Source organism: Microtus oregoni, unplaced genomic scaffold, assembly GCF_018167655.1.
Source record: "Microtus oregoni isolate MIOR12 unplaced genomic scaffold, Mior012 000036F_ref0000092, whole genome shotgun sequence".
Classification (NCBI taxonomy): Eukaryota; Metazoa; Chordata; class Mammalia; order Rodentia; family Cricetidae; genus Microtus; species Microtus oregoni.
The window spans coordinates 21,764,812-21,785,129 of record NW_024543095.1 but is presented as its reverse complement, the minus strand read 5'-3'; the positions used below and the strand labels follow the sequence as shown (position 1 = coordinate 21,785,129).

Below are 20,318 nucleotides of genomic sequence, written 5' to 3'. Positions count from 1 at the left end.
TGTTATAAAGATTCTGTTCTAGCTGGGTGGTGGTGGTGCACGCCTTTAATCCCAGAGGCAGGTGGATCTCTGTGAGTTTGAGGTCAACCTGGTCTACAAGAGCTAGTTCCAGGACAGGTTCCAAAGCTACAGAGAAACCCTGTCTCACAAAACCAAACCAACCAAACAAACAAACAAAAGAAGCAAAAAAATCAACCAACCACCACCAACAACAACAAAAACAAAGATTCTATTCTAGATTAAGTACAAGTTAATTGCTCCCTTAATACTGTATTTATGCTGCCAAAACTACCTAGTTCATGAGTTCTCAGTTATTCATCAATCTATCCATTCTTCCGCCCACCCACTTATTCATCCATCAGCTCATGAGTTATTGAAGACTCATATTCTAGTTAATGACAAGAAGCTGAAAATGTTACATTTTCCAATTAAAACATTATACAATCCAAAAAGGCATTAAAATATTACACTGTATCCCATAAATATGTATTAGTTAATCAAAAATTCAAATAATATGAAAGACTTAAAAACGCTATCTATGCTTACTAACCATTTAATTGATGTCTGTATACATCAAATTATCATACCATATGAATTTTTAAAGTTAAAATGATAAAAATAAATTTGTAAACATAAAAGAAAGATATATGGTAGTTTCATTAAAGATATATTTATTTGAAGACAGTGGTTATAATTTATTGATAGCTGAATGTTTGCCAAACATTCATAGAGATTAATGGATTTTTACATAGGAATTATCAGTATAGAAATTTTGTCAAATATTTATTTGGGGAATTATTTGGCATGCCTATCACACCAAATGCCAAACTACAGCATCCAATAAAGCATGGCTAAGTAAACAGATTACTGATAGTATTTATTAATTGTTTAACACAAACAAACAAAATGCAACACCTAATGAAAGTGTACACATCAGGGGTGGGGCTGTTATAGGCACTCCACATTGCTAGCTGAAAGCTTTCCATTTTTCCATAAAAAAGAAAAGGGTGACAGCCCTTGTCTCTGAAGGTCTTTTCAGGCATGGCCAGCAAAAGGCAACTGCTGAAACTGTTCTTGAGATGCAAACATGTGTGTGTGTAATAAGGAGAAATTGGACACCACTTAGAGAGAGGGGGGACATGAGAGGAACTAGAGGCAGGGTACCTGGGAGGGGCTGGAGAAGGAGATGGAAAGGGGAAAGGTTGTAACACTATGATAATTTAAAAAACATATTACAAAAAAATTAACTTTTTGCAACAAGTTAGGATGGCGTTTCTAAATGATTTCACAACATCCTCAACTGAAATTTCAAAAATGATTTCAAAAAAGTAGTTTTCATAAAAAGGCTTTAAAAAAGCCTATTGTCCTATAACTTTGATTTTCTTTCTCACTTCGCTTTAGACCAACGCTTCCCAGTCATTTTCTTCTTGTCGCCCTCAGAGGAGATTTTTGTGCAGCACATTACCAGAGACTTCTTTCCAGGTGAGGCTGCTCTAGCTACAGAGAAGTGACTCCCTGGTGGCTCTCCAGCTGTGTCTTGTCCTGCACTGCTGCTCTGAGAGGGGGGACTCTTTGTGCTATGCTCACTTCCATCTCCTTGGAAATTTCTAGCAGGATTAAATGGAATCTTCCAGGAAACACGTACACACACCAAAAACAAAACAGAAAGGAATTGAAAGAACAGCCTGGACAAAGTACCTCCCATGCTTACGGATCAAAAGAATCCATATTATGAAAGTGTTTACATTATTAAGAGCAATGTGTAGATTCTGGAGTTTTACCACCTAAATTCTTCATAGAACTAGGAAAGATTATAAAGTTCCCAAGCAATCTGAGCATAAAGAGAAATTCTGACAATATTTTAATACCTGATCTCAAACTATAAGACAGAGATATGGCAACAAATCCACTATAATAAAAGTTCAAAAATCAACAAGTCCAGCAATGGGACAGAATACAGTATCCAGAAATGAATTCAGGCAGATACAGCCACTTGGGTTTAGACAAATGTACCAAACTTGCATGGGGGAAAGATGGCTCCTCCGCAAAAAATTGCTGGGTGACGTAAACATCCACATGCAAGGAGTAACCTCTTTCCCTTTCTCTTGCTAACATAAAAGTCAATTAAAAATGGCTCAAAGACTGTAATATAAGACTTGAAGGTTTGAAACTACAGGGCATATAGGTACAGACACAAACTCATTGTAGAGGACTAAGTATTACAGAAAACAGTAGTAAGCATTTATAAATGGGTTTGAATGAAACCGGAAAGCTCCCATACAGCAAGAGGTACAAGAAGGGTAGGATGGGGAGAACTTGGGGCAACGGGATGATTGGGATAAAGGAAGGTTGGATAGGGGAGCAGGGAAGCACATATTTTAATTAAGGGAGCCATCTTAGGGTTGGGAAGAGACTTGGACCTAGAGGGGCTTCCAGGTGCCCAAGGCGAGGTCCCCAGTTAGTTCCTGGGACAGCTGAAGATAGGGAACCTGAAATGATCCTATCCTATAGCCATACTAATGAATATTTTGCATATCACCATAGAACCTTCATCTGGCAATGGATGGAGATAGAGACAGAGACCCACACTGGAGCACTGGACTGAACTCCCAAAGTCCCAAGGAGGAACAGAAGGAGGGAGAAGATGAGAAAGGAAGTCAGGACCAAGAGGGGTGCACCCACCCACGGAGACAGTGGAGCTGATCTATTGGGGGCTCACCAAGGCCAGCTGGACTGTGACTGAAAAAGCAGGGGATAAAACCGGACTCTCTGAATATGGCAGACAATGAGGGCTGCTGAGAAGCCAAGGACAATGGCACTGGGTTTTGATCCTACTTCATGTTCTGGCTTTGTGGGAGCCTAGCCAGTTTGGATGTTCACCTTCCTAGACCAGGATGGAGGGGGGAGGACTTTGGACTTTCCACAGGGCAGGGAACCCTGACTGCTCTTCAGACTTGAGAGGGAGGGGGAGAGGAGTGGGGGGAGGGGGAGAGGAGTGGGAGGACGGGGAGAGGAGTGGAGGGAGGGGAAGAGGAGTGGAGGGAGGGGGGAGGAGTGGGAGGCTGGGAGGAGGCAGAAATATTTTTCTCAATAAAAAAAAGAAAAAAAAGAAAAAAAAAAGAAACCATGAAGAGACAAAGGCAGAATGGCAAATCTTCCTTGTTGCCTATGTACTTTGGATTCTGGTTTTAGGAACAGAAGTCATGTTAATAAGGGGCATGGGGATCAAGGCAGAGCATCAGAAAATTGTACAAAAAGCAGGATAAAGGAAAATAGGTATATTTCCCATTTTCTTGATTTTCTTTCCATATCTGACCTTCCTACTGTTTCTTTCCTGGCTTTCCATTCTTCACTGGACTCTCTAATTCCCTCAGAAACATTAAGACACAAATGAAGCATGTTGTTTAATTGTGTATTTTCCTTTCACAAAGAATTCTTTCACATTTCCTAAGATATAAATGTATAGAGCATAGATAGTTTCCATTTTTAAAGACAAAAAAAATCCCTACACTGCTCCTACAGGAGTTTATTACATTACAGCCTCTAATGGGTTATTTTCAATAAACCACAATAAGAAATAAAAGGATATGAAATAAGTTTATATTTAGGCAAATGGAGCTATTAAGGGGTCACAATTTATAGAAGAAAACTCATAAAATTGCATAACATTTGGTGAAAACCTCACTCAACAATACTTTATGGCTGCACTCTGCGATAAACATGGGGTGTGGCATGAACAAAATTAAACTGGAACCCAGCTGTGGCGTTCCTATGGCACATTTAAATCAACCTAACAATTTCAGTAAATGTCTCAAAATGAATGTGATCGTAGAAAAATAAACACAACATGGAAAAGTAAATTGACTTTACATTTCTTAATACCCATTTTCCCAGCCTAGATCAAAATTCTTAGTGAGGAAACAACCTGAATTTTAAGTCATGTTATCTTCTCTTCCTTCATGTAGTCTTTTAATAAACCTTCTTCAAAGCTTCAGCAACTTTGCGACATAAACTATTTGCAAATATTCAAAGTTATTCACAGCACATTTTTGTGATATAAAACATTATATCCTACCTTTCTTTGGCTTGGAGATCTTTTTTTATTAGTGCTTCGAATTTCTTAATCTCATTGGCCACATCCTTTAAAGAAAATCACTATTAGTTCCCTGTCTTTAAAAGCCATTGAGAAACTTCATGTTCAACCAGTTTTAAATGGTAACACACAGTACTAATTCAAAATAATTAAGAACAAGATGAGAAAGATGCCTTTGGGAATACTTTTTATAGTTCCTATTTGTTCTTTTAGATGAGGCTAACCTAAATCAATATAGAAATTGTCTAACCTTAATCACTTAATTCATGATTCTGTCTCTCTCTTTTTAAAATTGTATGTGCATGTGTATGAATGTAATGTGAAAACGTGTGTGTGTGTGTGTGTGTGAGGGTGTGTAGGTGTGTGTATGTATGTGTGTGTGTGTACAGTCTACTGCCCCTGTGGAGGTGAGAGAACAGCCTCCAGTTTTAGTCTTTACCCCCAGTTTTGTTTTAGATAGCATCTCTTGTTCACTGATGGAAATTCTCCAGTCTCAGACCCCATCTCACAACAGGGGGATTAGGATTACAGACATAAGCTAACATGTGTGCTTGTGCAGCAGGTAGCTGAGCTACTGAGCCATCTCCCCAGAAGAATCTCATTTTCAGAGTGCACCAAAGGTGGTTAATGAAGGTGAAGCTTAAGTATAAATATTTTTTTTGTGAGTGTTTGTGTTAGGTGTTTAAACATTGCCCCTGCAACCTTGCTAACTCTATAAACTTTTCTTAAATATTTTTCATGTTTATGTATTATAAATCTTTATTAAAAACTTTCATCAACTCAGGTAAATTTAGTTTTTAATAGTAAAAATAGATCCAGAAAAATATGTGGATAATATACCTAAAATTTAAGTATAAGGTATTTTGTTAAAATTTTTAAAATAATACATAGACTAATTTAAAATACAATGAGTTTATGGATGAGAGAGCAGGCCAATATCTTCTTCACCAACACTCATGTACTACAATAAAATATGTCAGCATTCAGGTTTCAATCAGTAGTTATCCTCAAAACACAGTATTACTGTTCCATGACATAACTAGGTTTTATCCTATTGAAATGCTGACACTCAGTGTGGTCTAGTAAAATATTTCTAGTGCAGTCATTTTAGTTTAAAATGTGTTACCAGCAGCAAGTGAATTAACATTTCTGGGATTCATAACAAATTACATCGCATGGTAAAGAGGAATGGGGTGTTCACAACTCCATCATACTAGACTCCCTGTAAACACGAGAATCCAAGCAGACATTCCTACATTGGGAGTTTGAGCTCCCTGGCCTAAAATTACATCCTGTTACTGAACAAACAATAGTAAAATGAATGGAATATGTACAAACTGGGGGAATTTTGGATAAGAACAGGGAAGAGCAAGGCTACTTTGAAAAGAAAATAAGAACTTTTAGAAGGTTTCTGCACAATACAAAGAAAAATCATTGTTATTTAAAAGAGAAAAGACATCAGCAAATGATACAACTTACCTCTGCCTCCTTTTTCTTTTTCATCAGTTTCTGAGTCTCTAGTGCTTTCAAAGTTCGGTTTGGTTCAGGCTTAGGGATCTGTATAATGGCGGCTTGGATTTTGGCCATTATCTCATTTTGTCGTCTTCTATTTAAACGTTGCTGGGTACGGCATACATATTGACTTATTTATTCAGCTTGTCAAAATAATAGTTATGTAATATGTGTTCAGACATACATATACATAAAATATCTGTTGACAATTTCAGAACTTAGCAATTGACAAATGCACACTGTGTCATCATTCCATAATGCCAATATCAACATTATTTACAATGAAAACTATGCTTCTAAACCACAACAATGAAATACTAAAATTATGACTAAATGATGTATATATTGTTCTTATGTATGTTGGTACAAGAATCATCAGGGACTCTAAATACAAAGAAGATTATAATTCTTTCCCAATGCCACCTTCATGACCAGCCAAATCATGAGAAAAAGATGTTCTTTCTCTCATGAAGACCCCCTGGATTCTATAGACCCATTAGCTGCCAATAGAAAAAACAGCTTCCCTAAACCTGTTCACCTACACATGAGTTCAGGGGCAATTCTCAACTACTGGCCTGACGTTAAAATATAAAGCATCATTGGATAATTTCTTAAGAAGATAGGTAATAATTATTTTAAGGACAATATAAACAGAATGATGTAATTGAGAGAAAAATCTCTAAAATAGGATAAAGTAAAACTAAATATCTTATAAATACAATAGCATAAAAATGTATGTCTTTGTTACTAAGGCATTGTAGAACTAAATTCACTAATTTCTACAACCAAAGATAAGGGAATTTAATTTACCACTAAATTAAATTCAGAAATTATAATTTTTGTGCTTTATTTTCACTTTCTAAAAAATGTGATTTTTTTTCAAATTTAATTGTCATATGTTTATTTCTTTTTTAAAGAAAACCAGGAAAGTCCAGGCTTCATCTTTTTTTTTTTTTTACTGATTTCTATTGAGCTCTATATTTTTCTCTGTTCCCCTCCCTACCTCCCCTCTCCTTTTCAACCCTCTCCCATGGTCCCCATGCTCCTAATTTACTTAGGAGATCTTGTCTTTTTCTACTACTCGTGTAGATTAGATCTATGTATGTCTCTCTTAGGGTCCTCATTGTTGTCTAGGTTCTCTGGGATTGTGATTTGTGGATAAGAAAAATGTGGTACATTTACACAATGAAGTACTACACCATAGGGGGGGAAAAACGACATCTTGAATTTTGCAGGCAAATGGATGGAGCTAGAAAACATCATTTTGAGTGAGGTAACCTAGACCCAGAAAGACAGTTATCACATGTACTCACTCACAAGTAGTTTTTAAACATAAAGCAGAGAAAACCAGGCTTTGTCTTTTGTCTTATTTACTTCCTATGGTTATGTTTCACATTCTCTCTTCCGCAGTATCCCACACTTTCTGGCTTTTCTTTCTTTGGAGATTTTCTTCATTAGACTTGACTTTTAAAACCTGGACTGCCTGGTTCAATGCCAATGAAGGCCCAGAACTTGACCTCAACTTAAACTCTGGATTTAGAGTGTCCAATCTCTACCATGCGAAAGCATTAAAAGAATAATCCTGCTCTCTGGCGAGCAACAGAAGGCTTTCTGTAAGTTTGCCTCTTGAATGTTTCCCTCCTTCCTCACCAAGAAGCTGCCTATACTAAGGCTATATTAATTTCTTATCATCTTAATCAATTTAAAAAGCAAGTTTCCAAAGAAATAGGAAGAACCATAACTCTATTGCCTGTATTTTACACATTCCATATATCCAGCCACTTGAAATCTTTAAAAGTCTTTAATGATTTTTGTTCTCCTGTGTCTTTAAATACACAAATCATTAAAGATTTTTCAAAGAGGTTTGAGAAGCAGTGGTGAGTTACACAAAGTAGTTGTCAAGGACAAGATAGTTGGAAAGGGAAGGAAGCAGAGAAGTAACCCATCAAAAAGAAATAGCGCAGGATATTGAGACTGAGGGAATTGCAGAAAAGTGGACAGAGAGGGCTATGGGCAATTGTACACTCTCTCTTCCACAGGAACACGGTGGTAGAGGTCCTTTGGCCAGTGCTGTAGCTAATAGCCAATCATTTCCCATAGGAGCTGAGGCACAAGTTTCATCCAGTAAAAGAAATGGATTTTCCAGGATAGGCAGTTAATAGTTCTTAGCCACCATTGCAGGTGAACATGAGTGTAAAGATGGAGAGGAGAAAATACGAGATGAGGAGAGATACAGTTAAGGCAAAGCAAAGCCATGCATCACAACATGTAATCTATCTACACAGCTGCTTATGCAATGTGTACTTATTACAGGTAGAAATAAATCACCAATAATAGACTAGGTATTAATGAATTTCTAGAAAGAAAATGTTCTATAGAACCTTTTCGATATTAAAGTGTCTTTGCTCTTCCTCAAGTTTTTGAAATTTTTCAAACTTCTCAAAATGTATTCGGGCAAGGTCTTCTTTCATTTGTTTACATTTTTCTTGAAACCTGTATGTAACCCGCATCAGATTGAAATCAGTTTGGCGTGGTATCAGGTTTTTAAGTCTCTAAATGAAGAAAGCATTTTAAAGGTTTCTGTTACTGGAGAATAGAAGGTGGACTGGCATTGCAGTCACAGGTAAGCTTTTGCATTGAAAATAATTTTTATATACATCATCATAGCTAAAATAAACTAAAAGTATGTTACTCATGTTAATCACTAAAATCTTTAATTGTATATGGACAACAAGACAATATTTATATCCTCTCTTATAAAAGTGTCATATATATTTACATCTTTGACTGTTCTTAATTTCTTCTCCCCTTTATCAAAAGACCTCTTTACTTTTGATTCCCAGACAACATCTAGTCCTTTCCCAGAATTTTTCCCTAAAATAACAATTGTCTCAATTTCTATGAAAATATTTCATGCTTCCTTTGAACTGCTATTTCCAAAGCTATTGCTTTTATTTTCCCATTTCCTTTGCCTCCGCGTTTCCCGAGAAGATAATCTGTCCTCCCTTCTCCCTCGTCTTGAAATCACTATGCTGTAATTCCCACTCTCCAGACACATTTTCCTCTTGCTGGCATGCAAACATGAAGTGGGTTGGGACTGTCCCAGTGTTACTCACTTGCAAGTGATTGGCCTGAAATGGAACCTCAATAAATAGCTACCTAATAGGTTATCGACTCTGGAAGCTCTCCCAGTTGGTTCTATAATATCTTCCTCAAGCTACACAAAAGTGCAATGTCATGGCAGGCAGAAATAGCCATTCTTGTTTACACAGCTAAACTGAGTTTATCAAGCTTGTCCATGAAGAAGAATTCAGCACTGAGTTACTTAGCTTTATGCCTACTCTAGTGCCTGGCCTGCCCATGGGAATCTCAGTGTACTTTGCTACCAGATTAATGATATCCAATTAAAGCAGAACAATCTGAAAATGGAGGTGGCTCTCACATCTGCTATACCATTGTTACTTTGAGATTTAAAATTTAAAGTCTGCCGATTTCCATTTAGGCCTCAGTGTGAGTGCAGTCCTGAATATTAATCTGGAAGCCTGGAAAATTTACCTTGCACTTGACTTTCCTCAAGACAAACAAACAACAACAAAAAAAAAACACCAAAAATCAAAAATAACAACAACAACAAAAAATCTTCAAAAGAACTAGAGAGACTTGCCAACTAAAAAGGGCTAAAATTTCATCAAAAAGCTTTTTCTGAATACTTAAAATGATCAAATATTTTACTAGGCATTTTCCTTGAATTTGAGGTACCCAAACCTTAAGATCACATGACAAACCGATAAAGAATAGTTAGCCAGAGGTGTAGGCACCAAGAGGTTATCACATGTGCCCTAGCTTTCACAAAGGAAAAATCCATGTGAGCTGTCAACAGCAGGGATGGGAAAGGATGTTGGAAAGGAGGAGAGGTGAGATTGGGGTGCTTGGGTGGAAGAAAAGGCTGAATGGTCTGGACATGTTCAAGGACACCTCTTCGATGAACCTGTGCTGAGTAATACAGAGAAGTAATGTTGCGATTCTTCGTGAATGGCTGCAAAGTTCATTTTCAGATGGAGATACAATATAAATATTGTATAAAACAGAATGAGTCTGTGTCAAAGAATTCCATTATCTCACAGAAAGCCTGATGCTTAGGAGACAGGCTAGCAGGTTACTGCATGGCCCCTAAACAAATCTGAGCCAACAAAATAGCAGGAGACATGGAGGGAAAAAGAGTGGACATAGAAAGGACTGGTTGGTATGTGTGCACATTTATCAGATAGGTATATATGTGTATATATATATATATATATATATATATATATATATAATATTATATAATATATGCATGTAATAACAATTAAAAAGAAAATATGCATTTAGAAGAGAGGAAAGGGGAAGGAAAAATGATGTAATTATATTACAGTCTCAAACTGGAAAGAGAAAAAGTATTGGGAAATAGGAACAGACTAGGATACTAAATTCTGTAGTGTGGATAGGAAACAGGGAGACAGAAAAGGCAGATAAACAAATGACAATCATTAGCATAAAATAATCCCCAGAATGGCCAATGAAACAAGCAGCTTCAGTGGAGTGTCCCCAGAACTACAATCTCCCAGCCAGTTTGCGGCACCACCTTTTCCCTCGGAGAAAGCCTATTCGGCCTCTTTATGTACCCACCTCTCGAAAAGCCTCACTTTTGAGTGCTTGAATCCTTAGGTTTGTCTGGGGTTGCATGGTTTGAATTTCTAATCCAGTCAGCCCGGTTTTCTTCTTTTTCTGAAGAGCAATGTACAATTGATAGAGAAGTTTTGTTGCTGCTCCTGGCTTCTCTGTGATGATACTTTGGGCCACATTCTGATCAAACTGCACACCCAACAGGTGGAGGGTTGGCTCCAAGCGGGAGAAATTGTTAAGTTTGGCAGTGGAACCCCTAAATGTGACAATAAGTTCATAGTATACATTAACACTGGATCTAAAACAAACACCAAGTCTCAGAAGTGTTGTTAAGACAGAACCCTGAATTACCCCACCACACTTAAATGCTTCCTTTCTCTTAAATGACACAGTGATGAAACACACGAAGATATCTTCCATTGGCCATTTTTCTCTGAATTTTATTTTTCTTGTAGCAGCTAAAATTCATTAATTAATTATTTGTTTTATGCTGTAAATTTACAATAAAATATGTATGGGAAGTAAGTACAAAAATAGACAAGCAAATGTATTCTCCTAAGTGGATAAAAAGACTACAGTTTTGATAATTATATTTTATCCTAAAGGCAAAATTAAAATACAAATGCTCATTGCATTAAGTGATCATTTATTATTGATAAAATCTTTTACTAGTCCTAAATTTTATAATGACAAGCCTAACAATGACCTTCTCAGACACTGTCTATAATTTTTAAGTAAATGATATTAGCTATGGAATCCATTATGTTACCCTTCAGTATGTGCTATATAGTAATTCTTTGAAGTGAAAAGGACTCTATAATTTGAAATTATATTTATTTTTAATGATTTAATTTCAACATTGCCTCAGACTTTAAGAAGCTAATGAATTCATTTTGTTCCCCCAATTAACATTTTATTAAAATAACCATAGGTACTAAGGGTATATCTATTTATTAAGTTTAGTTAATTTCAAAGATTGGTTGACATATATAGGGCTAGATAGATAACTTAAGATCACTTGTTGCACTTCCAGAGGATACAGATTTGATTCCCTCCACCAACATGTCAGCTAAGAGGCATCTCTAAATCCAGTTTCGGGGGATCCATTGCCATATTCTGGCTTCTGTAGGCATTACACATCCATGTGTTGCACAATACATATATGCAGGAAATATTTAAAAAATTAGTGAAGTGTTAAGAATGAACAAGATGTGCTCATAGTTAATAAGAAATATATTTAAATAAAAAGCAATAAAAATTGAGATGCTGCTTCAGATGTCTCAAATGGTTTGCAGCTGTTGGTGATTAGTGAATCTGACAATGGACGGGAGAGGTCCTCGACGCATTTTAACCGCTGTGACTCTATCATCAAACCAGATACACATATCAGTTCTAGCCTTTGGCCTGATTTCTTCTTATCTCAGCTTCTAACATGCAAGTTTGTTCTTTAACACAAAAAGAAGACAGAGTATACTTGAATGTAAATCAAAGTTCATGCCAAAAGTTATTGCTCAGAATCGAGAGTTGCCATATCTCTGAGTGATTGTGCAAAACATGTGTAGTCTCATGTACCTTACCCACCATGCATATCCAGAAAGATAGGGCCTGAGAGTTATCTATCCATCTTAGGTCTCTGTCGTACACTGGACTGCAATATTTAGAGACATTATAATGTAGAAGGGAGACTACAAAAGCAATCACAAATTGTTTCTATTTTTGCAAAGCTCATCCCTACAGTCAGAAGAACGGAACCCTTCTTCTCACTTGCCTTACATAGCTTCTTGAATATAGTGTTTGCTTGTGAATGTTACAGTTGGCTTACACTTTGGTTTTTAGATTGTGTTAATGAACTAGTCCAACTGCCCTAACAATAATTTTCCCCGAAAGAATTAATGAATATTCTAAATTACCATCAGTCAAATTTGAGGATCACAACTTGAAGGACTATAGGGAATCTGTGATTGTTAAGGCATCCGCACAGCCAGCATAGGAGGATAATGGGCTCTTGTTTTTGAATATGAAAAGCAGCTGGGACATCTTTGCTCGAGAGAAAAGGCGTATGATGTAAATGATGACCTCTGAGGGAATAAGGAAGGTGCACTGGGAAAAGTTTCCTTGCCCTCTGCTGATAGTCTTTGTTTGCTAAGGGACTTAGGTCTCTTCTGCTGCTTGCCACCAGGTAACATAACACACTTCTCCTCACCATGAGAAGAGCTGCCCTCCAAAAGATGGTTCTTTATTCACAATTTGTTTTCATTTTAACTAATCTGCTCTGGCAAAACTAAGCTGGTTTTAAAGTAAAGAATCCTCCCAGAGTTAGACAAGTTATACTTGGAATTGAGACATTTCTAAGACATGTAACTTCATGCTTTTGGCAGCATAGAATTTTTAATTTTCATTTCAGACAGGAATAAAGACATGTCCGCAGGCCAATCTTATGGAGGCAATTCTTCAAAGTTCTCACTTCCCAAGCAACTCTATTTTTTGTCAAGTTGACAAAAAACTAACCAAAACAAGAAGCTAACATGTACTAGGTCATTTTGCAATAATTTTGGACACCTGGCTTTGGCAGTTACTCTAATAAGAACTGATATAAACAAATAATCATAAACAAACATGATAAGGAAAAGAATCACCTAAGTATCACTGGAACAGAGAGAAGACAAAAGGTGAAATATGCTGGATGAATTAAAAGGTTTAAAGAATGGTGGACTTGTAGTTGGATCCTAAGAATGAATTAGGGTTTTTCATGGAAAAAAGTGAAAGAATAACAATATGAAAGATACATGTCTGGGTTTGAATGAGAATGGCTCCTATAGGCAAATATGTTTGAATGTTTGATTCCCCAGTTGGTAAAACTGATTAGAATTGTGCAGTGGTTTAAAAAGAAATGCCCCCCAAAAGTATTGGCACTATTGGGATATATGGCTTTGTTGGAGTAGGTATAGCTTTGTTGGAGGAAATGTGTCTCATATGTGGGCAAACTTTGCTCAGTATGATATTCAGACCATTTCCTGTTGCCTGCAAGATGTAGGACTCTCAGCTACTTCTCCAGCATGTCTGTCTGTGTGCCACTATGTCCCACCACGATGATAATAGATTGAAGCTCTGAACTGTAAGTGAGACACCTCAATTAAATGTTTTCCTTAGCTCTCCATCCCTCTTTTTCTTTCTCCTCTCTGTGCCTCATGCATGATCAAGATGTAAGGTCTCATTACTGCTCCAGTGCCACGCCTGCCTGCCTGATGTCACGCTCTCTGTCAAATCAGGATGATCATTTACTCTAACTCTTTTGAACCGTGAAATCTAGCAAATTCCTTTCTAAGTTGCCTTGGTCTTGGTGTCTCTTTACAGTAATAGAAAAGTAACAAAAACAATGCACGATGAAATGAAAAACATGGTATATGTGTAGACAGATATTAGAAAGAACTCTATTAGTGGGTAATATGCTTGAAATGTATACCCTCTAAGAATTTACCTGGAGACTTAGACATTAATTAATCCTCCCCACCAGAAAAAAAAAACTGAAATTTTACTAAACTTGAAGTTGAGCTTGTTAGGTCATTAATATGCAGAGAAAAATAATGGGGCATCCTTATTGTGAAGGGTTTTGAATATACAATGTTTGAAACACAAAGAAACTGAAACCAAGGAAAACAGTACAAAAACATGTAACTGTGCAATATGAGTTTCTAAAGTACATAAAATGATAAACAGAAGTGTTGGAAATGTTGCTACACACAGGTAACCATAGAACAGCCTATGAGTATGAGACTATTTGATGGCACAGAAGAGCAAAGGAGAGTGAGAACACTCATTACTACCCAATATTCTTACGCCTGGGCGGCTGATCTAGCTGCAAAGGTGGTAGGAAAAGGACACAGGACTAGAAGGTCAGGCAGAGGAAGCTGCTAAGAAGAACCTGTGGAAAAACTTGCACAACACACCATGAGGGAGAGGAACATGGCAGAGCGCGTTTTTGTTTGTTTGGTTTCAAATTTATAGATTGAAATATTCCTATGTCCTTAAAAAGCTTAAGAAATGAGCTAGGAAGGAGGAAGATGGGGGGGCACAACAATATGTTTAATGGTATGAAAATATGTTTACAGTCTTTGGCTTCTATTGAGTCATACAATTCCTTCCTGTACAACTGGTGTAAATTAGATTTACAAAGAAATCAGTCACCTATGAAGAGGATGTATTAGATATGTTTGGTGCAGACAGTTCTTTTTCATAGAAGGGTTTGAGTGGGAAGTGTCAGGTTAAAAGTGATTCATTTTAGGTTACCAAGAATGGGAGGGGAGAGTGAAGTACTTGCTTGTGTGAGCATGAGAATCTGAGGTTCACTTTTGGGATTCGAGTAAAAATACCGAATGTGGTGCCCACCACTTGGAATTCCAGCACTGGAAAAATGGAGACAAGAAGAACCTTGGTGATCAATAGCAAAACAGTCCCACTACCAAGCCAATGAGATACTCCATCTCAAAAAACAAGGTGAATTCTTCCTGAGAAATGAAAGGAAAACTAAGATTGTTCTTAGACCTACCATATACATATTTGTATACATGCATGCATGTACACACACACCACCACCACCACCACCACCAGCAGCAGCAGCAGCACAACCAAGAACTCAATAGCTATCTTGCTTAAAGACTGAAAGACTTCAGATGAAAACTCAAAAATTCACCCTTTCAGAACTGCGAGAATCAGAAATCCAAAGGACAGCTGTTTAAGAATAATACACCCACAAAATATTTCCACTGTTGTAATATTGACAGAAATATTATAGGGGTAACAAACCACTCATTTTTTATTGGTTTCAAGAGCTGCTTCATGAGAGAGCATCCATAACTCACACTGTTAATGAGGGCAAGAACCTGAGACTAGTTAGGTCAAGAGCCCTGGGGAAACTTACGATTATTTTGTTAAATGAACACAAAGACAAAATGACTCCAGATGGCATATTGCTATGCCCATAGACTGGTGTAGTATTCAACCCTCATCAGAGAAGTTCTTTTTTCTTTCATTAAATAGTAATTCCTACAGAGACCTACAAATGAATAATGGGAAGAGAGTGAGAGACTTTGAAGCGCTCTACCCCAAATTGTGTTTATCATGACCCTTTATTAATTAATTAATGCTCATGGGTCCATGTTGAAAATGATGCAGAATGAGTGAAAGAGCCAGATATTGTAGACAGCTTCAAGGAAACCATGTTTCCAAGACATGTTTTTGCAGGTTTACATATGAACTCACAGAGACTGTGGCAAAAGCACAATCTTCACAAGGTCAAACAGGACATGGAGAAAGGGAAGTGGGCCCAGGGTCCCACTTCAAAAAGAAGCTACTGAAAGGTGCCGAGAGAGCTGAAATCATTTTGCTTCAATGGAGGGACACTGGTATATCACACCAGGTCAGGCCTCATGTTCAGAAGTAGTTGACTAACACAAAATGGACACTATGTTTTCTTGTATGGGCTCTTTTTGTTATTATTTTGAAGAAAGAGAGAACATGAAGTTGGGCTGGTGTGCAGAAAATGGGAGAAGTTTGATGGGGGAAAGAATACAATCAAAATATATTGTATGTTTTTAAAATTAAAAAAAACATGGTGCTTGATCTCTAGCAGAATAGATTATTTCTGTTATTTTACCTCATTTTTATTTCCACCCCTTTCCTACTAATTTCACAGCAGTCTTCAAATACAGTAGCAGTAGCTACAAAATCCAGCAATCAACAGAGAAGGCAAAGAGATCTGAAGCTCTTCAACAGAGATTCTTTATTGCAAGCACTGCCACTATTTGACCTGCCTGATAGTGCTGTGTGAGTGTGGATCTGTAATTATTTGATCTGCCATAATGATTATTCATTGGATAAGCCATATTCCAAGAATATTAATACAGAGTAATTAGTGACGCACGAGATAGATTGCAGGTGCCTGGCATGTAGCTATCAGCTCTGCCAAACACGAGTTTTCTCACAACAAGAAAGATCTGAGAATATGTTGTGTGTTGAGTCTGAAACTGTTGTGGTTCCTCAGCAATGCTCTACCATGCAACATACGAACGTGCAAGAGTATAGGTTCCTGGGAAAGACTCGAGCCCCTCAGATCATCTCATGCCTTTCACCTGGTTAAGGAGTTATCACAGGAAGCAATGAGTAAGGCAGCACTGGAAATTTCCTAAGCAAAACAGGTTTCAAGACTCTCACAAATCACTTAGCAATGGCTGACTGTACAAAATGTGTATTGGCTGATCAATAAGTTATCAAGTACTGGACATAGGTACTGAATACAGCCAGGAATAGAGGCTTAACAGAATTTGTCCTAAAAAGTCATTAAGGAAACAAAAAGCAGCTGAAATTGTGCTCACAGTAGATAGAAACAACAGCAAAAATGTGGAAATCTGAGTTAGCAATTGGTGTTTGGAATGAGATATTCCCCAAGTCTTGGGTATTTGAATACTTTGTCTTTAGTTGGTGGCTGTTTGCAGGGGTATTAAGACGTGTGGGCACTGGGATCCAGCTTTGAGGTTTTAAAAGACTTACACAGTTTTGAGTTAGGTCTCCAAGCTCCTTGCCTGTGGATCAAGAGCAAGCATGCAGCTGCTACTCCAGCACCATGCTTGCCTGCCTGCCTGCCTGCCTGATGCCATGCTCCCCAGTATGGTAGTGATGGACTCTTATCCTTCCGGAACTTGAAGCCTAAAATAAACTCTCCCTTTAAAACATTGCCTTGATTTTGGTGCTTTTTCACAGTAATAGATAAGTCACTAAGGAAGTACAGCATTTTATTTTCTAAGACCAATGCCTAATAATTATCACACATGCAGATAAACAAGAAAGTATGGACACCACATAAAAGAAAAAGACCCAATAGAAGCTTTCTGACAAAGCCTACATAAAGACATTAAAATGAATAATAAAATATTTTCACAAGCTAAAAAATGGTTTTTGAATTAGAATAAAGAATAAGGAAACACTCTCAACAATAAAGAAATAAAAATTATAAAAAAGAACCAAATAGAATTTCAGAGTATAGAATCACTACTGAAAGTTGGCCCAGCTAGTATGGCTAGCAGAGACCAAGACTCAGGAATGAAACACTCATCACAAGAGTTCAACCATAGGTTTAAGTGGCAAGAATAAAGAATAAAAAAAACCTCAAAGGTATATGCCTGAAATTATTCAGGCATAGAACAATAAAAAAACTAAGAAATGAGTACAATTTCAAAACACCAAAACTACAAATAATCAAAATAATTGACTTGGAATTCAACAAAATGGAAAAAGATATACATCAACTATATCATAACAAAGTTATAATTTAACTGACACAATGAAAAAATATTTGCAAATCATTTATCTGACTACAAACTTACCTTAGGATATGAAAATAAAGCAAAAGTAAAAACAGAAACTGATTTAAGAACAGGTAGAATATCAAAATATACATTACATCAATGATGATGAATGAATTAATAATAAGATGTAAAGACATTTAACATCACCAGAGATCATGGAATGCAATTTAAAAACCATAATGCAACACGAGTTCAGCCTATTAGAATAGTAATAATGAATGGAAGGAGGGGTGGGGCAGATCTGTGAACACTAGGCGAGGGGAAGCTGTTATAGGATTTACTATATGAAAAAAGTCAAATTTCAACAAAAATAATATGAAGAAAGACAACCACAAATATTAATAAGAATGAAGTAAAACTAAAACTCTCATATACTGCTACTGTAAATTTAAATCGTGGCTTTTATAAAACAGCATATATGTGCTTTTATATAAATATATGGATGTATTATATATATGTAATTATATACATATATATGTATCATAGCAATGGCATTTCTAGTCATATAGTCAAGAGGAATAAATACTCAAAAGTAATAAGAACATAAGCATGCAATACAAAATCCATAATAAATAATAATTCCAGCAAAAGAAAACTCAAACATACATCTACAGCTAATCAAAATATGGTGTGTCATACTCATGTAATTGAAAATTTACAGGAAGTAAGTAGTAATGAAAAGAGGCACATAGACAAGCCTTGAGACTTGATCTTAAGTGGGAAAAACAAACAAAATGTGTCCTTTTTCTTACCCCATTGCTAAATACCATGTACAATGGGTAAATCCAGAGAATGGAAGCTTATATAAAACAGGGCCTTAGTATCACAAATATATAACCATACAAAAATCCACCATACTGAGACATAAATTATCAAATGACAAATTAAAGCCGAAAATTATGCTTCAACATTTTTGTTAAGACAAATTGTATAATTTTATTAATAGTTTAGTCCTATTGTATATTTTTTTAACTATGAATTTCTGTTTATTCCATCTATGAACTATATATATGTATACTGTAAACTTATAAATGACAGTAAATGAATCCAGTTGGAGAGCTGTGATATCTGATATTTATAGAAGAAAAAGTTAATTGACAGCATAAGAGTAAAAATATTCAGAATATCTCATAATATCTGTATACCTAGGAAGTTATTTATTTATTTTTATTTATTTATTTATTTTTCAATCTGTACATTTTGTATTTTATTTGCTCAGCTTGCTCCTTTTCTTTACAAATCTTCATCAGAGTTAACACTAATAACCACACAACAGAGTCAATACTAGGTTGTTTGGGGGTTTCCTCTGCCAATGAAATTAATCCAAAAGTTCTTCACGTTATCCTCAGGCAGACTTTTTGGACAAGGGCAAAAAGCAGCCACATTCTTCACCAAAATATCACAAACCAGTCTCTAGGTCACATACTAATATTTTTCTCCTCTGTAGCCTCTTGAGTCGGGCCCCACAGTTCTAATCACGCTCAACAGCACAGTATTCCATGCTCCTACTAGTGTGGCCCATTTAAGCAGCATTAAAAGTGTTCAATCAACCCAATTATAAAATGGGGCACTGAGCTGAACAGAGAATTCTCAACAGAAGAAGTTCAAACGGCCAAAAGACACTTAAGGTCATGCTCAACTTCCTTAGCGATCAGGGAAATGCAAATCAAGACAACTTTAAGATACCATCTTACACCTGTCAGAATGGCTAAAAAAAAACCTACCAATGATAGCCTTTGCTGGAGAGGTTGTGGAGAAAGGGGTACACTCACCCGTTGCTGGTGGGAATGCAAACTTGTGCAACCACTCTGGAAAGCAGTGTGGCGGTTTCTCAGGAAATTCGGGATCAACCTATTGTATATTTTTAAAACACAATAATTCTGATTGATCGCCAAGGATCCTAGCTTGCATTCTGTCTCAGCTCATAAATAAATCAGGGCTGGAGAGATGGCTCAGGAGTTCAGGGTGCTGGTTATTCTTCCCGAGGATCAGGGCTTGATTCCCTGCATCCACAAAGGAGCTTACAATTGTCTGCAACTCTAGTCTCAGGGGATTTGACACCTTCTTCTGGCTTCTGTGGCCACTATATGCATGTGGTGCAGAGACATTCAAGCAAACACTCATACACATAAAATAAAAATAAATAAAAATCTCAAAATAAGAACACTGTGCTAACAAAAAATGGATAAATCTGGGCTAAGACTACAGAGTCTTATTTATGGAAAGAAGACTTGTTGCAAACATATTCATTCCTCTCCTTTGTATTCTTCAGATAACAAAGACCAAAAATATTGAATTTTTGATGAAGAAAATAACTTTACTAACCTGCTCTCTGAAAATTCTGCAAAATCACTCTGAAGTTCAAACTTGTACAGAACTTCTCCAATCAGATAGCCATTAGAAAATGCCTTTGCAAATGACTTAGGACCTGAAATTCAAAATAATGGAAATAAAATAGTAAATTATTTTGTGATGTATATAGTCAGGCCAGCATAACTGAGTACAAACACATCATGTCCTGGATATATTTATGGAAACATCTTCTAATAACCAATGTAAAAGATTTAACAAGAGACATTAAGTTCCCCAAAGATAAGCCAGTAGTTGATGGTAAACTAATTTTGAAAGAAGTGGGAAATCTTTTCTAATTAAATTAATAAATAATCTTAATCTAATAAAACTGTCAAAGT

The 20,318-nt window shown here is 36.5% G+C and overlaps 1 protein-coding gene across 1 annotated transcript in view; it reads right to left on the bottom strand.

Annotated features, from left to right (window-relative positions):
• The window catches only part of Spef2 (sperm flagellar 2), a 153,404-nt gene that overhangs the window by 119,703 nt on the left and 13,383 nt on the right, over positions 1-20,318 (bottom strand). Inside the window, exons 2-5 of the mRNA XM_041631128.1 lie at positions 19,954-20,056; positions 10,271-10,523; positions 5,573-5,713; positions 4,076-4,140 (exon numbers count right to left, since the gene is read on the bottom strand). Coding sequence (XP_041487062.1) covers positions 4,076-4,140; positions 5,573-5,713; positions 10,271-10,523; positions 19,954-20,056 — 562 coding nt within the window. The remainder of the gene's footprint in view (positions 1-4,075; positions 4,141-5,572; positions 5,714-10,270; positions 10,524-19,953; positions 20,057-20,318) is intronic.